The 21,805-nt window shown below is 50.4% G+C and overlaps 10 protein-coding genes across 10 annotated transcripts; 2 read left to right on the top strand and 8 right to left on the bottom strand.

Annotated features, from left to right (window-relative positions):
* Positions 1-660: 660 nt before the first annotated feature.
* Positions 661-1,906, bottom strand: N7468_003510 (PQ-loop repeat-containing protein; the record flags this gene model as incomplete). Its single annotated transcript, XM_058472807.1, has 8 exons — positions 661-678; positions 738-957; positions 1,011-1,059; positions 1,111-1,167; positions 1,219-1,348; positions 1,405-1,495; positions 1,556-1,676; positions 1,753-1,906. The coding sequence occupies 8 exons, from the start codon at positions 1,904-1,906 to the stop codon at positions 661-663; spliced, it is 840 nt and encodes a 279-aa protein (XP_058331810.1).
* A 2,120-nt stretch (positions 1,907-4,026) lies between these two features.
* On the bottom strand, positions 4,027-4,841 carry sho1 (osmosensor SHO1; the record flags this gene model as incomplete). Its single annotated transcript, XM_058472806.1, has 4 exons — positions 4,027-4,257; positions 4,310-4,504; positions 4,594-4,716; positions 4,773-4,841. 4 exons carry the CDS (start codon positions 4,839-4,841, stop codon positions 4,027-4,029), a joined length of 618 nt encoding a protein of 205 aa, XP_058331809.1.
* A 2,137-nt stretch (positions 4,842-6,978) lies between these two features.
* N7468_003508 (putative nuclear distribution protein RO10) lies at positions 6,979-7,755 on the bottom strand (the record flags this gene model as incomplete). Its single annotated transcript, XM_058472805.1, has 3 exons — positions 6,979-7,164; positions 7,221-7,384; positions 7,524-7,755. The coding sequence occupies 3 exons, from the start codon at positions 7,753-7,755 to the stop codon at positions 6,979-6,981; spliced, it is 582 nt and encodes a 193-aa protein (XP_058331808.1).
* A 391-nt stretch (positions 7,756-8,146) lies between these two features.
* Positions 8,147-10,870, bottom strand: N7468_003507 (ubiquitin-associated-like domain-containing protein; the record flags this gene model as incomplete). Its single annotated transcript, XM_058472804.1, has 6 exons — positions 8,147-8,479; positions 8,529-8,974; positions 9,034-10,494; positions 10,562-10,595; positions 10,663-10,731; positions 10,784-10,870. 6 exons carry the CDS (start codon positions 10,868-10,870, stop codon positions 8,147-8,149), a joined length of 2,430 nt encoding a protein of 809 aa, XP_058331807.1.
* A 767-nt stretch (positions 10,871-11,637) lies between these two features.
* On the top strand, positions 11,638-12,330 carry N7468_003506 (SET domain protein; the record flags this gene model as incomplete). Its single annotated transcript, XM_058472803.1, has 1 exon — positions 11,638-12,330. One exon carries the CDS (start codon positions 11,638-11,640, stop codon positions 12,328-12,330), a length of 693 nt encoding a protein of 230 aa, XP_058331806.1.
* Positions 12,331-13,137: 807 nt separating this feature from the next.
* Positions 13,138-13,416, bottom strand: N7468_003505 (uncharacterized protein; the record flags this gene model as incomplete). Its single annotated transcript, XM_058472802.1, has 1 exon — positions 13,138-13,416. One exon carries the CDS (start codon positions 13,414-13,416, stop codon positions 13,138-13,140), a length of 279 nt encoding a protein of 92 aa, XP_058331805.1.
* A 347-nt stretch (positions 13,417-13,763) lies between these two features.
* N7468_003504 (uncharacterized protein) lies at positions 13,764-14,865 on the bottom strand (the record flags this gene model as incomplete). Its single annotated transcript, XM_058472801.1, has 2 exons — positions 13,764-14,353; positions 14,406-14,865. 2 exons carry the CDS (start codon positions 14,863-14,865, stop codon positions 13,764-13,766), a joined length of 1,050 nt encoding a protein of 349 aa, XP_058331804.1.
* A 1,111-nt stretch (positions 14,866-15,976) lies between these two features.
* N7468_003503 (uncharacterized protein) lies at positions 15,977-18,030 on the top strand (the record flags this gene model as incomplete). Its single annotated transcript, XM_058472800.1, has 9 exons — positions 15,977-15,994; positions 16,051-16,121; positions 16,170-16,317; positions 16,378-16,413; positions 16,479-17,106; positions 17,187-17,524; positions 17,574-17,589; positions 17,634-17,849; positions 17,912-18,030. 9 exons carry the CDS (start codon positions 15,977-15,979, stop codon positions 18,028-18,030), a joined length of 1,590 nt encoding a protein of 529 aa, XP_058331803.1.
* Positions 18,031-18,375: 345 nt separating this feature from the next.
* On the bottom strand, positions 18,376-19,099 carry N7468_003502 (uncharacterized protein; the record flags this gene model as incomplete). Its single annotated transcript, XM_058472799.1, has 2 exons — positions 18,376-18,842; positions 18,943-19,099. The coding sequence occupies 2 exons, from the start codon at positions 19,097-19,099 to the stop codon at positions 18,376-18,378; spliced, it is 624 nt and encodes a 207-aa protein (XP_058331802.1).
* Positions 19,100-19,836: 737 nt separating this feature from the next.
* N7468_003501 (dynein family protein) lies at positions 19,837-21,739 on the bottom strand (the record flags this gene model as incomplete). Its single annotated transcript, XM_058472798.1, has 6 exons — positions 19,837-19,986; positions 20,048-20,629; positions 20,700-20,813; positions 20,875-21,257; positions 21,329-21,493; positions 21,571-21,739. 6 exons carry the CDS (start codon positions 21,737-21,739, stop codon positions 19,837-19,839), a joined length of 1,563 nt encoding a protein of 520 aa, XP_058331801.1.
* Positions 21,740-21,805: the final 66 nt, after the last annotated feature.

Raw genomic sequence — 21,805 nt, 5'->3', positions numbered from 1 at the left:
TGCCGTTGAGTAGGGGTTTCTAGGTATACCAACCTCCGAATTTGGTATAGGGGCCCTGTTGTTGAAGAAGCCTCTCCCCTGGAGCTGTGGAGAGAAAAAGTAACAAAGAGGGGAAGTTGCACGGCTTTCACCTGTTTTACCGCTGATCTCCCGGCACATTGGGCGAGAGCTCTCGTTCTACGCTAAGGCCGAAACGTAAGCTTCGACCAGCTCCTTGGGGCCTGATCTGGTTGCTGCTTGTACGGCGCAGGTCAATTTCCGCCTGAGGATTTTGTATTATTGGGCGAACTATACGATGGGTGTTTGGAATGGGCCTGATTGGTGGCCCCAATCGAGGTGTACGATATGCAATTACAAGCTTGAGCCCGCGGGCCGTAGTTCGATCCGCAGTCATGCAAACTTGCGGTGTTCTTCGCAGTGTTATGACCTAGAAATGCAAGGCTACACACCCTTCCAATTTCACTTGGGAAGGATCAACCCAGCTTGGTCACCCAAGGTCTGGGCTGGAATCGGACAGATGAAGAGGGGAGAAAGAGAAAGGGCGAAAATTTCGAAAGTCTTGGATCGGTTGAACCCCTTAATTCTGGTGATATTCTGTGAAACTGGGTGTGGAACGCCAAGCGATGGACGAGACTTGTGCATAGCCGCTAAAATATACATCTACATTAGGACGTCTTCCTGAGATAAGAGCTTACAGCGCAACCTAGGTAACTATATTCAAATTTTCTCGCTAGTACCTCCCTTCTCTGGGGTAGTTGGCACCGCTTGTGATGCAGCAGGTCCTTGGCTTTCGAGATCCCCCGGTTGATTGTCCTTTGCGGTATTCTCTTCCTGCGACCCCGTTGGTCGAGCAGGTCATCAACACTGACTCCAGTTTCCTTTGCCTCTTTCAAAACCTTTCGATACCGGATACGCCAGATGATATGGCTGATGTAGATGCCCAGTTCTAGGACGACGCTGCCCATGCCGAGTTAGCCGTGCAGCGGCGACCATCACCATATAAGACTCACACAATAATGTACATGATCCCGCCAAGGATATCAAAGCTTCCCTGCGCCGCTAAAACGATGTTAAAGGGTCTTCCCTATGTGAGCCTGGTGAAGCACGCACCTAATGCGAAGAGCGAGAACAGCCCGCCGAGAGTATCGATCGATAGGAATACCCAGTCTGTCCCTGTGTCAGTTATCAGGATCCGCTCTGAGCTTTGGAGCGACCTACTGAAGCCAATAACTCGTCCGTCCCTTTTCGCTAATTCGAAGTACGGGGGTATGAGGCCTCCACCCAGGAGCACCGCGGCAACGACACCCACCACGATATCAGGCCAGGTTGTTCCTTTGTTGTAGGGTATCTATTTCGAAGTTAGAGGCGATGTCCTTAACAAGGCCTTCATCGTTTATAATATACCCTTAGAGTAAGGATCAGGAGAGCCTCCAATCCGCCGAAGAGAGCAGAGGCCCCCAAACAGACGGATGTTGCTTTTAAGGCTGAATAATTGCTTTTAAGAGACCCAGGATTAGCACGAACATTTACAATTTTCGGAGACCTCCGCACTTACTGGCCGTAATACAATACCTGGCCCCAACTGACCAAAGAAAAGAAGCCAAAGATCTGAGGCTGGATCTGCAATGGGAGATTCACATCTTGCAGAATAAGATATGCACCCATTGGAACCGCGCCTATTGCCGTCGTGAGTAACTCGAATAGCACCAAAGAGGAGTCTATCTCTCTCATATCTGATATCGAATCACATACAGCTTGCCCACAAAAACATCATAGTAGCTGGAAACCCGTCAGTCTGTTTCCGCCGCCAATTGAACCAGATCTGAGGAATCAGCTGGATGCACCACAGCACCGTCCCAATGGTGCCGAGCACAGTCGACGCGACTGTGACATTTCCTTCGGACATGGCTCAAAGAATATCGACAAAGAATATCGACCCAAATATCTCCAATAAAAAGATAGATATATGAATACATCAAACGGAAACCGGGGACCGGCCAGTATTCGACCGTTGAGAGATATTCCTCCGCAGAACGACACTTTTTGCACGTTCAATCCGTGGAGGCCCAGTGGGCCACTAGCCAATGCAGCTGTCGAATAGCGGGGTGGACGCAGACAGAGCGTAGCCCTTCAAATATCTCTCCGTGTCCCCGGTGAAGATAGCAGCTGTCTCCCTGGCCCTCGGCGAGACAGACGACCGTAGCTCGAACAGACGAAAGTGAAGACGAGAGAAGATCTACGGGGACTCTGAGGATTTAGTACATCCTAACCCCCTACGAAGGAAGGTGGAAGCACGCTCCGCCCCGGCCAATAAGAAGGTTTCTGCAGAGCTCGAGAGCCGGAAGAATATTCGGAACAATTACATCACCTACAAATCAGAATCGCCATTGGAGGAAGAGCGGGTTTCTGGAGCCACTAGGACTGAGGGGTTCACACAGTTCACACTAGCACTGATTAGGGTAACGGATGGAGAAGCTCTGCACGGTGAAGACATCTCTCGGAGGCTCGCTGGCTTTGCATTCGTTGTTCTGTTTTCCTTTCTTCGGAAAACACAATCGTGGGCTCCACGTGGTGCGTGTGGGTCCTATCTCGGTGTCCGTTGCTGTGCGGTTTTGATGGGTATGGTCTCCGTGGTAGCGGAACCTCGAGAAATGGGAATAGAGAGATTGTCGCAATCCTTGCAAGAGCGTGTCATGAACTCAAGATTACTTGGTGTTTAGGAGCTCCACATAAGTCATGTTGAAAACCGCCAATGCGCACCAAGCATTCCAATCCCACGTGGCGCCGCCTGAGATCGATCCGTGGATGTGCCCTACATACGTGGAATAGGAATGCTTTCTGCTTCAATTAGATAGTTGAGCACATGTTTGATTGGTTTGAAGGTTACGCGAAGAGAAGCACCGATCGCAATGTCACTAGTAGTATGCAACGCGAACTATATGAGGAACGGAAGCTGGCGAGTTTTCAATACCTTCAACCCAGCATCACTAAGTTCTGCAAGTAGCTTGTGAGAGCTCCAGTGTTTATACGTGATGCTCTTTATCGGACTGCCTCGAAGCAGCGCAGTCTTGTCCTGCTGAAGAGGCTCTATGCGGCACAGCGTTAGGTATACTATCAGGGTTACCTATCATACTGAAGTACCTGGTACCTAGGTAACTACATTTAAAGCTGCTTACAGATGAATGTGAAACGAAGCGATGTGATGCCCTTCTAGATTCTAAATCTTAGTGATCATACCAGGTGAGTCGATTCCGTGCCCGGGTAACGTGGGTGATGGAAAGCCGATGCAAGGTACGCAAGCAGATGGATGCCATTGATAGAGGCTAGAAGAGCGAATACATGTGAGCTACTGTTCATCGAGTGCGCCGGAAGCAACAAGGTCATCGACCTAAGCTTTGAACTAGCCCTTAAAGTCTCAGAGGATGTTATCAATCCAGATTGCCGTTGAGCGTACGCGACAGACTGCCCATGATAGCAACATAGGATTTTTTCCCTTTGCCCGCGGTGGACCAAATACTTGGATACATCTTAAATATTGCGAGTAAGATACTTAAAGTCCGTGAAGACCCCGCGGAATGGCGAAATGTATATATCCACAGAAGTGTCAGATTGCATTTCAAGGGCTCAATGTGCTAAATACACTCGAGTCACCTGTACCTTTCGCATGAAATTGAGGAAGTCCTTATAGACTCCCATTCCGACATGACAGTCAAGTACCTAAGCCATAAAGGACAATGAAAACTCAAGAGGCAGAAAGGCGCCGCCGGGAAATGACCAAACCGGTCGAAAAGAAAGAATGAAGAAAAGGCCCGTGCGAAGGGGGTGTAGATGAGAGAGAAATATTGCGTGGCAGAACATATGATAGGGAAGAAAAAGAGTGGCCATCAAGACATCACGTTAGGGGGAACCGAAAATACACACGTCGAGAAGAGATCTGAAGGGTATCAAATGAGTACAGATATTTTGTGACAAAAACGGCAACGAAAAGACAAAACGGAGAAAAACCGAGCATCGCAAATGTGACGATCACAGGAGGATGAGGTAGTTCGAGGGCGCAATGCCGGTGTCGCCGTTTGATTTCCGAGCCTGCCACCATCGGCCACTGACGTCCGATACTTCGAGAATCTCGTGTTTGGCGAAGCTGATCTCGTTCGCGTCTTCTGGGTTGGCGTCGTACGAGTAGATTGCCTTCGCGCGGTATGGGTATTCAGTGGGCTGGGGCACCTCGCTGCCTTCTTGGGGGTTGCCGGGGCGGGGCTGGCGCCGAAGCGGGGCACGGAAGAGTTGCGTTCAGCTCCTGCGGGGCCACCGGCGTATCCAGAGACGGGGACGAAGTTTCGAAGCCGCTCAGCTGGGCGGACGTGTACATCTGAGGAGTCTGTTGATTGGTTGTCATGGTCTCGGGGCGGGCACCGAAGGCACTGGACATCGGGCGACTGCCACCGTAGGATCCTGGATGCTCCTTGTTCAAGGCGAACGAGTCGATGAAACCACGATGCGTAGCCTGGGGAAGAACCAAAGTAGAAGATCCAAACAATCTGGAGGTCGAAGTAAGTTTTTGGGTCGAGAGAGAAACCGATGTATTCAACCTACAATAACCATGGCGAGCAGGATAAAGCCTGCGCCTCCTGCTTGTTGAGCCCCCTGCTTGCCATAGATCAAGTTATTAGCACTGATGGAAGTCAAGACGAGACCGCATCCAAGGTATCCGACAATCTGTACCCCAATTAGTACGACAGACTGGTGGAAGAGGGTCCTGCTAGGCTGCATACCGCGACTCCATAGACATTGCAAGTGTCCGTCGCAAAGGTGACCAAGATTCCCAAAATCACACAGAACATAAAGCTGATAGCCCACCAGTTGAGATTAGGGTAGAGTGTTTGCACGTCCGCAATGATGGACGAGATGAAGGCAATGAGCCAAGCCAGAATCGAGATAGAAAGGGTGGCCAAGGCGAATGGGTCCCCCCAAGATGTTGCTAGGGCGAAACTTTGGCATTTTGAAGGCGTATGATGTTCGCGTGCGCTCAAGTTATTATATGAGAAATAGATGTCTTCGGTTGCCGGATGAAGATGACCAAAAGAGGGTCGGCGAGGGGTTGGGTTCTTTCTCGACGCGACAAATTCGATTCCAATTGATGGCGCGTCCCTCCTTTTACTCGTCCTTCCAACAATCGGACTTCTGATGGGAGGTAGATTGCTAGCTCTCTGAACCACGAGATGAATGAATTGAGACAACTAGATGTAGCCAGTTAGTGTGCATTCCTTAGTGCGCATTCCTAAGGTCGCGTGGGGTCCGAAGAGTAGCACATGGCGATGGAGTTAAAAGGGCCATGGTAATCACGACGCTTAAAAGAGGCGACCAAGCCCCCAATCTAAGTGCAGGGCCAGTGTCGGTTTGGGACGTACCTGTTTCAAAGCAGATAGGTTCGGACAGCGGCGAAGAGGTAAAGGAGAGTCCAAGGGGCAAAACGATATATAAAAAAAAAAGAAAGGAAGGTTCAACGAAGAGACGAAAGATGGAGAGTCAGGGAATTACAGCACCAGGCTGAAGAAACGAATGAGCGACAGTGGACCAGAGATGAAGAGAGGGAAAAGGAGGGAAAAGACAGTAATCGAGATCCTCTGCCAATGGCCGGAGTGCGGTGGGACCCTGGCGCGGCCCCAAAACCACTTGTGGACGCGCCCCCTGGAATCGAGGAGGATCGAGACCTGGATTTAGCAGCCTTGGGCCATCTTCGGTGGGTTGGGTGATTTTAGCGGGAAATCGCCCAGATTACCTTGATGTCTCCCCCATGCCCCCATGACCAGGATTCTGATTGTGTATGAATACATTCTTAAACACATCTACCTCGCCGTACAATTAGTTTACAACAAACCCCAGTCCCCCCCCCAGTGCCCCAGCCAAATCGTGATCTATAATTGGAAACCGTCCTTAGTCATCCCAGACTCCGCTTTCCACTCCGAGGTTGTCACGGGCTGACGCGGGTACTTTGTTGTGCTCCTGTATGTGTCGTACCGTATTTTACTCATTTGCCCATTTGCGCCATGGAAGATTAGACTGCCGGATCCCGTCCAGTTAACCTCACCTTGGGTCGTGGAAAGGGCTGAAACACGATCGGCGGACCCCTTGCCTGGGTAGAAAGTTCCACGGAACCTCTGACAGGGACAATCCATATCTCGCCCGTTGACCAACGTTCCTCCCCACTTCGATCGATCGGCCACGAACACCGAGGGGCATGTGCTCGTACTATTGACTTGTCTGTTCTGGCTCGATGGCAATGCCCGGGTCTCCGCCGGCTCAACAGTCCTTGCAGCTGAGGCCACTCAAAGTTTACAAGGATCTCTGGTGGTCGAGACGAGTATTCGATGTTCATTGGCCGAGGGCGCTGGTATGTGCACGTCAGCCTGTGTAGTCGAGCCCGGCGTGGCGAGCTTCCACTTGTGCAATTCTAGATGCACGCAACGGTAACGCATTTTCACGCTCTGGGACGGAAGTGAGGAACCTGGGGTAAAATCGATCTGTTTCACATTCAGATCGACTTTTCAGGACTGGTGCGGTGACCTCCTCGCCTCAGAAACACGTAAGGTGGCTTAATGCAAGGGCAGAATCCGTTCAGAGGGACGGATGTTTCGCCTAAGATATATCCATGGACACTTGCGGTCTGGACCTCGAGATCAAGAGCCAGTGATAGCCAAGGACCATCCAAGGGTATTATCTGATCCATTCGGTACTACTCCCTAGACACATATCTCTACCACTAAACTTATAGTTTGCGGCACCCATGGACCCACGGATTATGCCTCGTGGCATCACGTAGTTTAAAGTCAGAATTATGGAGTCCGGTAATCAACATCAAGTATGTACACTTTTCAAACCTTGCGCCAACCCAAAGCAGGATATCACCGCATGCCAAACCAAAGTCAGAGGGGGAAAAAAGGAAGAATAGAATTGAAGATCCTTGGCTCAGAGATCAGATTAGATCTCATTCTCCCTCCTCGCCTTAATGACCTCTCTCCGCCTAACCTCTCTTTCCACATTTTCAATTCTTCCTTCCCACTCCGCCCAACACTCTCCGCTCCCAACAAGCCCAACCTCATACCACCGCTGTAACACCCTCGCTGTACGCACCCGCAGTTCGGATATAGCCTGTGCTTGCTCCTTCTGCAAAAGAGCCACGCGGTCCAGTTGCGGCTGAAGCTCGACGAGGGCCGCAGAACTCTCGGGGTCGGGATGGGGAGATCATTGAGGGATGTAAGGCGGGAAGCCGTTTCTGGGAAGGCGGTTGCATAGGAGAGGACAATAGAGGCAAGTGCCCGACTTGAGAGGCCCTCGGGGACATCTTCTGGGGTGGGTGCTTGAAAGAGGTCGGGAAATTGGTCATCTAGGTGTTGAAATCAATCAGCGGGGGTCCTTATAAGTGCGCGTACGGCGGGATTTGAAAGCTGGTAGAACTAAGGCTTGGGAGTTGGGAGCGGATTGAGCTGTTCCAGATCGAAGAATGGACAAGTGGGAAAACGTACGAAGTTGGATCACGTCTCGCACGGCGGGGACATTGCGGCTTAGTTTAGCCAATTCCTTCTCCAAGCGTGCCAGTCGGCGCGATACGCTTTCCTCGTGGGAGGAGGGTTTCTCCGGCATTGTTGGGACTCCTGTCCAGTCGGTCGCGCCGCCCAGGAGGTATGCAATGCGGCGGAGGCGCGCCTCCAGGAGTTCGATGGTAGCCCCGGCTACTGAGTCGCTTTCTTGTGTCATTGTACGGGTAGGAGCAGTGGGCTGTTCAGCGTCTAGAGAGGAGGAGCTGGTGGACTGCGCGTAGCCCCGATATTGCAAACACGGCAAAGGTGGGGACGGCCCCGGTCTCAGCAACATGAGCTAAAAACGAGAAGTGGACCAAGCCTTGCCTGGTTTTCGAGCCCTTTGGATTATATCTAATATCCTAAATGGAAATTGAATTTACGGGTTACTACTCGCAATTCCATATATTGAAATAGTAACCTTGGCTTTGACACCTTGTTGGCGGAAAGTCTCATGTCTCGCTACCATAGATCAAGCCCCGTCTATTCATACATACCATTGCGAAGCAGTCTCATGAGTTCATTGAGAATGACTGCCTCTATATTGCTTGGGTCATAAATTCATCAATTTAGCCTTTTGAGTGCTCGACGTAAGTGGCATTCCAGTCGTCGCTCGGCCGTGAGGACTCCGGGTCTGGCTCTTTCTGGGTCGGATAGCTCGTCCCACTAAGGAACGCTGAGCCTCTTCTCTCAGCCATTTCCTGCTGTGTACGGTTCTCGCCATCAAATCCAGAGACCTCGTAGTCAAAGACATTGACATCCTTGTCATTTTGAGTGGGAGTGGCTCGCTCACTCTCCTGTGTGTTGAAAACTGTGCCAGACGACTCCGATGGCGGGGCTATTTCTGTCGTAGATGACTGACATTCGTCTGCAAAAGCTTCGTTGTCCTTAACCACGAATTTCTATGCAGAGTGAGCTAGTGGCCTCAAAGCGGATGAAGAGTGGACATACCTGCAGTTGGGGTGGTGCGAGATCGCCTTGGTACCCCATAGCCGCATCACTGGCATACACCAGAAGGACCGAACGCCATTCTTCGCGGGCTGCCTTCAGCACTTCTATCTCGCGTACCTTGCGAGCAGTATAGCCTACAACATCGCCATTCTGAGTGGCTGACTGGTTGCCTTCAGCCATTCTTTTTTCGGCCAGACGGGTCTTGCCGTCTTCGGTGGAGAAGCTGATGCGCCACCATTGGTATTCGGGGCCACTTTCGTCGACTTCCATCAGGTCGCCTGCATCTCGGCGATGCTTCAGGACATATGTGACATGGGGCTCGGTACAAACACCACGCAGAGTGTACCTGTGGAGAGGAAGGTCCTGTGGGGACTCGGCTGGATCAGTGAGCATCTTGGAATAGCTACGCATGGTCTCTAACTCTTTCTGCTTCAATTGATCGAGCTCTAGTTTCATGAATTCTGTTAGAAAATATCTTCAGGCTGGAGGGGGAAGGTCAGCCTACCTTTCAGCTTCGCATCAATCTGAGCAGCAACTTTTCGTAGATTATAGGGCACTCGTTCCAGCTTGACCTTTGCTTCCTCGGCACTCATTTCAAGCGATTTTCCCGCGAGGGCTGATTTTAGAGCAATTGGAACCTCGTCAGCAGCGATCTCTAGACGTTCCGCGCGAGTGAGGCTTCTGTCTTCCCCGGGGGTGTAAGTGTAGTGGTCGATAAGATTTTCCAGTTCCATAAGAGACTCTTGGACTCTGAGTTTCTTCGTTCGCATGTCTCGCGCGACATCTTGACAGCTAATGAGATAACGGTCTGGATAAAAGACGGCCGGGATCTTTACATCCACCGACTTCGCATTTTCAAATGAATCCAGTTTCATCACGAGGACTTCTCCAACATGCTCAAGCCACACGTCATCGAGAGGGTCCCCAGGCCGATCACTCCAGATTGCAGTGTCGAGGACATCGTACAAAGATTGCCCATGGGATTGTTCAACAATTGGTTCAAAAACGAACAATTCTTTGGAGACGGGCTCGTCGACTTCATCCGCATATTCAAACGGGGATTTCTTGTAAGCGTGAGACATGAAGATAGTCGCAAGAGGGTTGTCGGGGTCTGCACGGATTGCAGAAGCGTGCCATGCCTCAAGGAAGCGAGACACGATCTCTTCTGAGTCAGAAGAGTAAGAGTGCAGTTGACGCAGGCCAGTGAGCGCATCGCCACTCCCGAAGGCCCGCTGCGTGGAATCCAGAAATGCCATTAGACGTTGTGATTCATGGATAATATCTTCCCAGTCATTGTCTTCGGTGCAATCATTCACCGTCACGATTTTAGGAAGATTTATTGTCTGTCCATTCCACCACTGTGGATCATGCCCGTAGTCGAAGAGGAGTTTATTGCGTAACAGCAAAGCTTCCCGCGCAAGCGGGATCTCATGAAGGATGGTCAAGAAACCGCCCAGGTAGAGATTGTCCGTCGTTGGGCGAATGAAGGAAGGCTCGTCGCCGACCTTCTTCCGGTCCTCTGGATCTGGGCTGAAGATGACTTCCTGTGCTGTCTCGTTGAACAACGTCATGGCCCAAGCCCCTTCGTCGTAGTAGTCGCGCGTTGCTTTGCCAAACTGGGCTTGACTTGGCACCTCCGTCGTGGTCACTCCGGTTTCTTGTTTTCCGATCCCTTGATTGAGCGACATTGCGACCGCTTGTTGCAGCTCTTGTTCTTCACGCTCGGCAAGACTCAGTCCGGGGCCGTTATTGGCAGCACCTATAGCGTCAAGCGGTACTAGATTAGTATTGTCTATGATAACCCATGCATAATGAAGGCCTACCGGTGTTCCCTGGTGTGGCCGTTGTAGAAGAAGGCTCCGTGCTTGATTGTGTGTTGTCGTGCATGTTGATTCGTGATGGAGGGCGAGAGGGGGAGCGGTAGTAGGTATTCGGGATATATCATCTTGTGGATCGTAACCTAACGCTATATATTTAGTTTTAGCCAGATGGATGATCAACTTTCCACATAGGGAAATATGAAGAGTCCGTACGCTTCAGGCTGCCTTCATTGCTGTAATCGGTTGTCTATCAGTGAAGGGTCAGTATGCAGTCCGCAAACATTCTAGCCTAAGACGAAGCAGCGTTCACTCACCTGGAATGCAGAACCAGTGGGATCCTCGAAGTAGGCATTTATGGCCTTCTGGGAATCGAGGTTGTTGGCCTGCACAGGTCGTTCAGATTAGCCGCCACAGAGTGCGGGGATGCGTGCGGACCTTCAAGAAGCTGATTGCTTGTTCGCGACTGGTACTGGTAAAGCTGACGAAGTTTGAAATAGCGTCCTCATCCGGTTCGGCGCCCATCGTGACCCAAGGGCTGTCTGGCCAGACTTTAGACGTGGAGCATTGCGGAAGCCAAGTTTAAGGTGTTAGATACGGGAGCTCTCAGGTTCCCCACCACATGACGCCAAGCATTATGCCGATCCATGTTCCCTCGCTCCAAAAAGATCAGACCATTTCTTGTTCTTTGTGTTCTTTGAATTTTCCTTGCTTTCTTCATTGTCTAGTAGACAATATGGAAAATGCATATGCAGTGAAAGACTGGGCTCTTGTAGTGTTTCGACTTTGTTTATGCAGCTTAAACGGACTCCAGTCCTCACTATGTTTCAACATGACCCCTCCTTGTTGAAGTCCTAGACACTATTGCATTATTCCCCTATAGCTCCCCTCGCGCGGGGGATTATTGTTTCTCTTCCAGAATGAAGCTTTCAAAGCAAAACTACATCTTGTCTAATGCACAAACAATGCGATGATCTTAGGCCGCCAACACCCGTCGACCATTATCGTCAAGTGAGTACAATGTACATTGAGCTGATACCCTGAAGTACAAAGTGATTGACTCCATATTTATTGTCATACATTCCTTTTATTTGGAAAAAGGCCCTGAGCTCCATATATCCCACTTCCTATTTAAGAAGAGTTTCGCTCGAGCAGTCACCAACCCTTCGTCGGCACACATTAGCCCGGCTACAATCTTTCCTCCAAGTCCAGCTCAAGAGTTTGATAACACGTTTTGAAGTTCATGGGATTCAGTGCACCGCTTTTACTCATCCAGACATTCCACTTTCAACATGGCAGGCGCCATTGCTTTCAAAGCTCATATGCGTACTAGATACCACGACGAGAGCGAAGAGTTCATACAAGACCTCAGTGCTTATACACTGAAAGCAGTCGAGGCGATCTACTGGGACATCAACTTCGTGTCTCAGCTCCGGGCCAGTGCCCAAAATAAAACCAATGAAATCGAGAAACGACTGTACGAAAGAGCGCTACACTATGCGTACCGATTGGCCTATAACTGTGCCCATGCGTCTCACAAAACTCCCTCTGGAACAAACGATCGTGGGAACCGTGGGATGGAATACCGTGGCTTAAGATTGACCGTTATAGGTGGGTGGAAATTGCTGGGGATTTGCGCCTACGCCGAGTCCTTCCACAAGATTTCCAAAATAGCAAATGAATCCCAGTGGGAATGCTTCGAGCACTTGCTTACTTCTGAATGCGACAGTATAAAAATATTTGCGTCTTCCCGCGGCCTGGAATGGCGTGCGCCTTTGAACGCTCTTGCCCAACAGGATGCAGGCATTTTAAAGGATCTTGGCCCGCAGATCAATATCGCTCAGGAGCACCCGCATCATACAGTGCAGACAAGGGACGGCGGCTTAAAACGACCGGTATATTCTGGTTGCGCTCAAGTAAACGCAGGCTCCAATATCTACAACCCGCACGAGTTCCGGGGCAGTCCACCAAACCCCCCTTGCTGAAAAAGTCGACAGGGGATGGCTTCCTTGTGCTTTCTGTCAAGCCGACAAGTCGTGTGATTGCAGAGTTGATGCTCTGACAGGTGATTTGATCGAGCTGGTAGAATATCCTAACAAAGGAACCGGGGTCCGCACTCTCTGTTCGATCAAAGCAGGTCAGATCATTGGAGAGTATATTGGTGAAATCAGACCGTTGCCATGGGCAAGATACCCGTACCTGGGGGACGACTGCAAGTTCGAGGATCCGATCTATCCTTTGTCTCAAACTACTCCCACGGCTTCATATAGGAACCGGACCGTCTTGGCGCATATATGTGCGCCACGGATTGGCAATTGGACTAGATTCATCAATCACTCATGTGATAGTTCGACTGATTTTATCACGAAGAAAGTGGGAGGGATGGCGGTTACTATGGTCATCGCAAAGAAGGATATCGGAATTTTTGAAGAAATCACAGTCAACTACGGCAAAGAATACTGGAGACCGAAGAACTATGATTGCTTTTGTGGCTCTGCGAGCTGTCTCAGACTCAAATTCGGGACGAGCTGGTCATAGACTTGATGTACCTCCAAATGTGAACTAGGATTTTCCTCCAACCCTTTACCTTCCCGGCCGAAGCTCCAATCAATTAATAGATAGAGTATGGAGAAGAATTTGGGTGTGCTATTCCCCGCGTTCCTTCTGATTTGTCTCTCTCTAGCTTCTGTATCGCTACAACAAAGTACCGCCTCTTTCAGCCCTTGTGGTCAACGTTAGTAGCTGCCGACCTTCCGTGTTCAAATGTTGGCGAGATCTAATAGTAGCTTCTTCTAATAGAAATAGTACCGCACGGGCTTAGCCACTACTAGTAGTCTGTAGACTAACGCGCTCATAGGTTTCAAAAACACGTGAGTCATCTCGATGGTTCCGCTCCGGTTAGTGGGCTGCAGCCCTAGAGGTATGTGGCAGCGTGAGTAAGCTGTGAAGCACACACCTGGGCATTCAACGGCACCGCTTGTCATCATCCACATAGCATCGGTCATAGAGCAGCAAATAAACTTTTCAGTCCTTTCAATCGCAGTAACAATGTCAGTCGCAATCCTCATCATCGGGGCTCGATTAGAGCTTCAGAACATGCCGTTCTCCGTTTTGTGATGACTCGGACTCGCTTGTTTAGGAAGGTGCCAGAGTAGAAAACAACCGTGCTTGAGGCTGGAACTTCAAATGATTAGTGCTCAATTCACGTTGAGAGGTAAGTGTTCCTTTGCCTAAACTTGAAGATCTCTAGCGTCAGCGCAGTTTCGAGGGTGATCGAGCTCTCCATTCAGAATTAGATACATTCTTCGAGATTTGAGCTTCTATCGCCCCATACTAATTTGAAAGTCAGTCACGCCTTATGGTAGTTTTGTTTCAACCGTAATAATTCATGGTGAAATCGTCCTCCACTCCATAATGCTCACCGGCCACCGACCATATGACTCGTGTTGAAATCGTGCACATAGACCCAGGCGATGCCACTCACAGTACACATGATCACGTCCCAGCTGACACTGCTGCAGGCCGGGTGAACATATATCGTATCGAACAAAATCTGAGCAACCTCACCATAAGGAACATCGGTTCCGACCTCTCGCAGCATCATGACGGTAAAATGTGCAAGCAGTAAGATTGAAGCAGCCGCAACCCACTTGATGGAGACAGCATATCGACGGGTAGTCTGATCTCCTTGCGCTTTGCTAGCTGGTGGGAGGGCACCTATGGGCCTGAGCACGCAAGGAATGAAAATGACAATGTGCGGCGCCATCAATACCCACATAAATTCCTTCTTGTACGCATAAATTGGGACCGCGACGGTATCAAGAAGTGAGAATGCCACAGGAATGAGCTCAGCCAGCAGTGGTGGCGACCATGCAAATATGCCATCCTTCGGGTTTGCCTTTCTGGACACGGCAACTGCAGCAAAATAGAGATTCGCCGCGAAAGAGACACTGACAGCCTGGGCTAGAAGCATGTAGACCCAGACCCTTGGAATGCCGTATCTCCGGCCTGCGGGGGTCGGTTAGCAAGGACGTTTTTTCTGTAGCTCTGATACACTCACCAGTAATGCCTAATACAAGACTCCAGCCAATCGTCCATCCGAAAATCTGACCACTCCACCAAACCCGTGTTGGGCTCACGGAAACAGTCTCCCAGGCCTCTTGGAAGACGTATGTATCTTTCAGCCAGAGGCCTATGCGTACAACAAGAGACATTTCTGTAGCTGACCAGAATGCACCGCTAGGACTAGCTTCCCAATTGTGGTAAGACCAAATAAAAAGCCTGATCATATGATACCATGTCATGCCGAGACTCAATGCCGAAAGGAAGCTGAATAGAAAGAAGGGCTTTTGCTTTTGCGGCGTGGCCCAGTCATTCCGCTTTTGGCGCTCCTGATATCTCGTATAGATGGTGTGGCAACAGGTTAGGGTAAAAAAGACAGCCAGTGCGAGATAACCGAAGAAAATGAATAGAGAGCGATAATTAGTCGCAGGAACCTCCATGATGGTGGGCTCGGCCATTTCGAGCGTAGATGAGGTGCAAAGAGATGGACGAAGGTAGAGTCGGGGAAGAGGTTTTAGAGCCGCGACCGCGGAGTCTAAATCTGCCGATCCCTACCGGCACATCAACACCCAAACTACCAGAATAGGATTCGCTCCGGGGGCGTGTATGCACGCCTCACGAGATCTTCCAAGATTCCTCGAACGCGACAACTTGCCGAATTTAACCATCGAGCGCCCTATACCATACCGACCGTTCTGATATAGCAACGATGACCTCAAAAGTCGAAATTGCGGCGCCCTGGGTATTTGGGGCAGACATATCGTTATTGGCAGCATAGTTTGAGAATCGCCAGTAGCCGCCAAGGTTTGCGTATACGCCAGCCTAAAGGGTCGGACTTAGACCCCTATTCTATATTTAGGGGACTGGTCTACTTGGATCGAGTACTTTGTCGAGGGCGGGCTTGCATATGCCCACAGCGGGGATAAATCTGAATCTCACGACTTATTCTGCCCATTCCAGGTACCTGGGTTCAATTCTTTTGACGAGAAACAATACAACTATATCATGCGGCTCCCAAATCAACCACTTGGCGCCGGGGACAATGGTGCCAGGTTGTAGGCAAAAGACTCGACAGAGGCTCTGCTCTTTCAACGTGCCAAATCTTCAGTATGACCTAGCCGATCCATGATTGATGTTCATTTGCCAGAGATAGTCAGTTCTATTTCCAGGATGTGCGTCCTGCACCTTCAGTAGCCAACCTGAAACCATCGCTCTTCTCTCGCTTACCTTCGGTCTCTCGCTTACCTTCGGTCTTGCAGATGGCCGGGTCTCAAGCCTCGGGACAGCCCGCCCCCGCAGCTGCAAATGTGGGGAAGCATTCCAGGTGGCACAAGAAGGGGTTCTTAGCCAAATGATTCGTTTCTCCTCATCCTTGTTCTATTTGGAGTGTCATTCGGCCAAGGTGTTGCGTGCAAATCCTCCAGCCCTCCGGACTTGTATATGCCCAGTCATGCGTGCTTGCAGACGGATCGTCGGGGGGCTTCGCTTGGGGTGTCGACCACTCCGGTTCTCGAATTCCACAATAAGAGGTCTTTTGACGGAAAGCTACTCTCGCGGTGCTTCTGAAGTATGCAGGGTCCTCTCCAAGTGAGCGAGGAAATAATAAACAAGACTGCAGAGCTAACGCAAGGTCCTGCCTCTAGCCGCCCTTGATCGAGTCAACTGTCGGTGATCACTTTGTGAAGATAGTGGCAGCATATGGCGATCGCCCAGCGTAAGTAACTTTGTTATTTTGAAGGGTTTATATACTCATGGCCCTCAGCCTCATATCAAGACACCAAAACGATATCGCCACGTTCGATTCGCTAGACTTTAGAAGCAATGCATTGGCTCGGGGATTACAATCAGTCGGTGTCAAGAAGGGAGACCGAGTTGGAGTGATGCTGGGGAACTCAATGGAATATGTCGTTGTGCGTTTGATTCTTCCTCGAGAAGAAAATGCTTGACAGACTGATTATCATCCTCTATAGGCTACATATGCTCTATTCAAGCTAGGAGCCATCTTGGTCAGTCTAATAAAAAAGCAAGGAACGAATGCAATCAATAACCGTGTCTAATAATTTCCAAACAGGTGCCTTTGAATCCTTCGTTCAATGCCTCCCAAGTTGCATCTGCACTAGATCATCTCAAATCCAGCCATCTGATCATAAACGCGGAATCCAATCTCCCCCGCAAAGATCCCCGCGACAATATCCCTTTACTAAAGCATTTGGTGCAAGACCTATCTGGCTCAGGATTATCTTCGGAATTGGTCCCATCACTCAAGAAGATCATCTTGGTCGATAATTCCTTAGGTCGTCCAGATCTGTCAGACTACTCGAGTCTCATTCCATTCGCAGACCTCGTGTCCGAGCTACCCGCCGATGGACGTTCCTTACCGGACCAGAACCTCTCACCACACGAGATTGTTAATATTCAATTCACTTCCGGCACCACTGCAATGCCCAAGGCCGCTTCTCTTAGCCACCGCTCTATCTTAAACAACGGCTCCCAGATCGGCGATCGCATGCTCCTCACTCCTCAGGACATCGTCTGCTGCCCGCCTCCGCTATTCCACTGTTTTGGTTCCATTCTTGGCCTCATGGCGACGGTCACGCATGGCGCTGCCATCGTCTTCCCATCCGAATCATTCCATGCCCGCGCCACTCTACAGGCCGTCCAGGAAGAAAATGCACGGCGCTCTACGGAGTCCCGACGATGTTCCTTGAAGAACTCAGCCTGATCGAATCGGGTGCAATCTCAGGAGAAGGTTTCCAGTATCTACGCACTGGCATTGCAGCAGGAAGCAGTATTCCCGCAGAGCTAATGAAGAAGCTGCACCGGGTGCTGAATCTCACAGAACTAACAATCTGCTATGGAATGACGAAGACCAGTCCCGTCTCCTGCATGACGACTACGGACGACCCCATGGATAAGCGGATTGGCTCCGTGGGAAGACTCATGCCGCATGTCGAGGCTAAGGTGGTGAGCCCGAGTAACCATAATCAAATCCTGCCCATCGAGGCAAAGGGCGAGCTTGCTGTACGCGGGTACCTACTAATGAAAGAATATTGGGGAGATCCAGAGAAGACTGCAGAGGTTATGCTGAAGGATAAGTATGGGAAAGTTTGGATGCATGTAGGTTTGATACTAGAGCTGCTTATACGACACAGGCTAATTGGAACAGACTGGCGACGAGGCTAGTATGTCACCAGACGGGTATATCACCATTACTGGTCGCATCAAGGACTTGATCATTCGTGGGGAGAAAACATTCACCCTTTGGAGATCGAGAACTGCCTATACGCCCACCCAGGAGTCGTGGATGTCTCCGTAGTCGGAGTCCCAGATGCACGTTATGGCGAAGTCGTCGCAGCTTTTGTGGTACCTCGAGACAGTCCGAGTTCGGTCTCCGAGAACGAGATTCAACAATGGGTGCGTGATCGCCTAAGCAACCACCTCGGTAAGTTCTCCTCCGAATCATAAACCTTGCTTCTCATGTCTGACGATACGAACCATTTCTAGTTCCGAAATATGTCTTCTTCCTTGGCGCATCCGAAACTTTCCCAAAGACGGCGAGCGGCAAGATCCAGAAGTTCAAGCTCAAGGAAAGAGCAATCGATCTTCTAGCAGGAAAGAAGTAGGACGTCCAAGTCCATGTAGTAAGTACATGGGCACCGAATCATTGAGCCCAATACATAAGAGCAATACCAAAAGCTCCATGGATCGCTGTGCCTGTGGTTTGTGAGTTCACCAGACTTGGTAAACCAGGGCCAAGGTAGAACTCAAGCCTACTCCAGTAATACAACTCAGAGAGCCGCCATGAGACCCAGCAAATAGTTCCACCACGTATACGGGTTGTCGATATAGCCAGTAAGCAAGCGGAAAATATTCGAGAGCAATCAAGTCCTTCCGAGTACCAACCCACTTGCTGCATATACCCTTCCGCAACGGGATTTCCTCCTTGAAGAGAGCTCCAAAGTGCACTCTCAATAATCCTGAATACCAGTCTCTCCCTTGGCCATCGCACGAGCCTCCTCACCCCGTAGATCACCGACGATCCACTCCTCTTCCACATCCTCTAGACGCTGATCCAGCTCTTCATTCCAGTCATCATACTCATCATTCTCATCAACAGTCTTGTAATCGAATTCTCTGTCATTCCCCTGAACAAACCGGAACCCCATCTCCCACTTCCACTCCTCCAGCCCTATCTCCTTGGTAGCAGGAATATCCTCGCTATCTTCCGGCAGAACCTCACCATTCGGGCCGCGGGTGTAGCTGAACATGGTCGTTTCGGGATGAGCAAGCGCCTCCATTTTCGCCTCTGCGCGCATGAGCTCCGCTTCCAAGATGCCCGCGAACCTTGAAGCGAAGCCCCCCGTGCGAGGACGCTTGGCTTTGCGCTCTTCGGGTGTCTGGAATCGGCGGATCAGGCGGTCGTAGAGCAACGGGTCTAGATGTGTCGCGTCAGTCACTCTGGGCCGGACTTGGGTGGAAGGGGGGCCGCTTTCATGGCGCGAGGGTGGCGCACCGCGGGGAGAGAAAGTAAGCACCTGCTAGCTCGAGCTCCTCCGAGAAATACTCGGGGTGTTTGGCCAGATACCGTATCCGACGGTTCTTGACTTGGAGTGTAGGAGGGGGTACACGGGGAGACGCGTCTTCTGGGGCCTTTGAGTCCCAGAATCCGGAGTCCGCTTGGGGATTGTGCATACTGGGCTATTCAGGCGCGTTTTTGAGATGGAGGAGGGGGATGATGAAAGTGGAGATGAGTGGCGAAGCGGAGAAGGCGTGTGTTTTGTCATTCCGCAGTCAGTTGCATCGGAGGGGCAAGGTTTATTAAGATTCAAGTCGCGGTGCAATGAACTTTCCAAGGCTGGGTGCCGACTCATCGTATATAAATCTGAAGAGCCTGGGTATGCTCAACGTAAGATTTTGGAAACTCTGAAGTATTAAGCTCGAGAATACATTAGCATCTTGTACAGCCTTGGAAACATCGTCTACTAGACGGACTATATTTTACGGCGGCGTATTAGCGGTGCTGCCGCAGCATTTGGTTGAAACCTGTATGTAAAAGCGCAACCACTGGCAATAGTAGAATGTCATTCCTCAGTTGCATGTTTGTAGGATGGGGCAATTTAACTTCTCAAGTATTGTTACTAGTACGTGATATAAATGGAACACGCAACAACGCCCCTCGTACTAGTACTCCTAGCAATGAAAGAAGACACGATTAAATTTCATATTGGTATCATTATCCACACCCCGCGAAACCATCAGGATCTAGGAAAGTATGAGTTTTGCATAGGGCTTTCCCCCTCAGATCTTTTCTTATATGGGAGAACTCGCCCTTCGCCCAGATCGATAGGCAGAGGAAGCCCCCACGCAATATGTACGCTCGCAGAACTAAAATACAGCCCCAGTTGGAAAGGGCAACGGGCACAGTGACATTAGGAAGAAGGGCTACCGCGAGGGCTGCTGCCGGGCTTTTTAACAAGGCCGGCGAAGAAGCTGGCCAGCGCTTGGTTGTGCGCTTTCTCGTCGCCCGGTGTTGCTGAGACACCCGTGTCTTTTTCGCTCACGCGGCTGGGAGCGATTGGCTTCGCGGTCCTGTTGAATATTAGATATCGTTTTTCTGACAAATAATGTGTAAGTACATACCCGGAGCTTCTTCAGCATGTCATCGGCATCAACTTGAATTCCACCCATATTGAATTGGACAGGGCCAATGTGCTCGTTGACTCTGCCTTGGTCATCCATAGGTGACATTTCTAGTTGAGGAACTTGCTGGGTTGATCGGTCCTTAGCATCTTCTGCTTTGAGCTGTTCAAGCTTTTCTTTCTGCTGGGAAAGGAATTCTTGCATATCAGGAGTTTCAATGTCGATCTCATTACCTTGCCCAGTGCCTGGAGGTATGATGGATCTGGCGATCTTGGGATCTTTGATCGTCTGTTCGAAGACTGTGACAGCGCTGGTGCCGTCCTCGGCTGGATTGCTGTTTTCGCTCTCGCTAGCGGCGTTTCTGGCTTTGGATAGGGGCTCGGGAGGGTCTTGGATCTCGATTGACCAAGCTGTCGAGACCCCTTCCATATCAAAACCTTCGCGAATGATGCGAATCTTGCCCCACGAATCCCAGTTCGCGGGGACAATGATCTTGTCTCGGTCAATCACATTGTGTTTTAATGACTGTCGTTTCAAAAGAGAGTGAATTCCCAGGAGGAGTGGATTAAACTTTGAAGAGAGCTTGCAAGGAAAGGTGAAGTATAAATGAGGGATGCGCCATCTGGACCAAAGTTAGCACCTAGGTTTGAACGTAGGAAGAAGGGTACTCACGCTTCAGTAGAATGGTTCTCAAGAATTGGAGAATGAAGTCGAATTGCTCTTCATGCCAGCCGTGGTCTTTCTCTAGCTTTTCGATTTTATCCGCCTACAGGAATATGTTTAGTTTAGCTGTGCTCGACTGAGCAGCGCTGAAGGGGACCACTTACTCCCTGGCAGACCACACACATTGGGATTCCCAGGCCTTCGTCCCATTCGCCAGGTCCAAGGGGGATTGTGACCGGACCGCCCGAGTTTGAAAAGCTACCAGCGGCTGCCGAGTTTCCATCAACGCCTCTTTTGCGGTCACGCCAATCGGTCATGGTTTCCTCCATCACGATCTTGGTATCGTCATCCAAAGACACAAGGACAGAGCGCAACAAACGAACCCATTCTCGTAATTGTCGAATCCATAGCCATGGATCAGACCAATCCAAAAGAATGACAGCGAGAGTTTCCGGTACTGATTGGGGAGTTAAAAGTGGTTTAAGGAGAGGCGCGAAAGACGGTGACGGCTCGGATAGAAGATAGGCTGAGACGCGTGCCAGGGTATCTAAGAATCGTGGGAAATTTAGCATTTTGAACAGGCAGAGAGAGCGAACGTTGCAGGAGGGAGCGCGGTACCTTCCTGGTCGGCATCAAGCACATCTTGGTAGGTGTATCCAAGGGCGAATTGATTAGCGATTGGGGGTGTCTTCCCCTTCCGCCGGTCATGCACTAAGCTAGGATCGGCCTCGGTGTTTGCAGAAAGCGTCTCTAGAAACTCTCTCTGGCTTTCTGGGGTACCGCCTATGATTCCCAATGTTAGTGCCGGTGTGCCAGCGTGGTTTTTGAAGTCTTCACTGAATAAAGACCGAATAGAATACCTAGAATCAATAAGTTCTTCTCCGGCAAGCGCTTCCCATTGGCGGCGCCGTCTAGCAAAGAAGACCAAATGTTCTTCTTGCCATCCTTGCTACTAGGTCGACTATTGGCGCCGGGTGTTTTGGATCCGCGATTCGGACTGGAGGACATCGTCTGCTCTAGTCCCACCATGCCTTACGCACGTACCATTCCAACCAGTGCAGATCCAGAGATTCCCAGTGAGGCGCGCGACTATGC

Source organism: Penicillium chermesinum (assembly GCF_028974085.1).
Source record: "Penicillium chermesinum strain IBT 19713 chromosome Unknown utg000003l:1.0-5111272.0:1.0-5115320.0, whole genome shotgun sequence".
Classification (NCBI taxonomy): Eukaryota; Fungi; Ascomycota; class Eurotiomycetes; order Eurotiales; family Aspergillaceae; genus Penicillium; species Penicillium chermesinum.
This window is presented reverse-complemented; position numbering and strand designations above follow the sequence as displayed.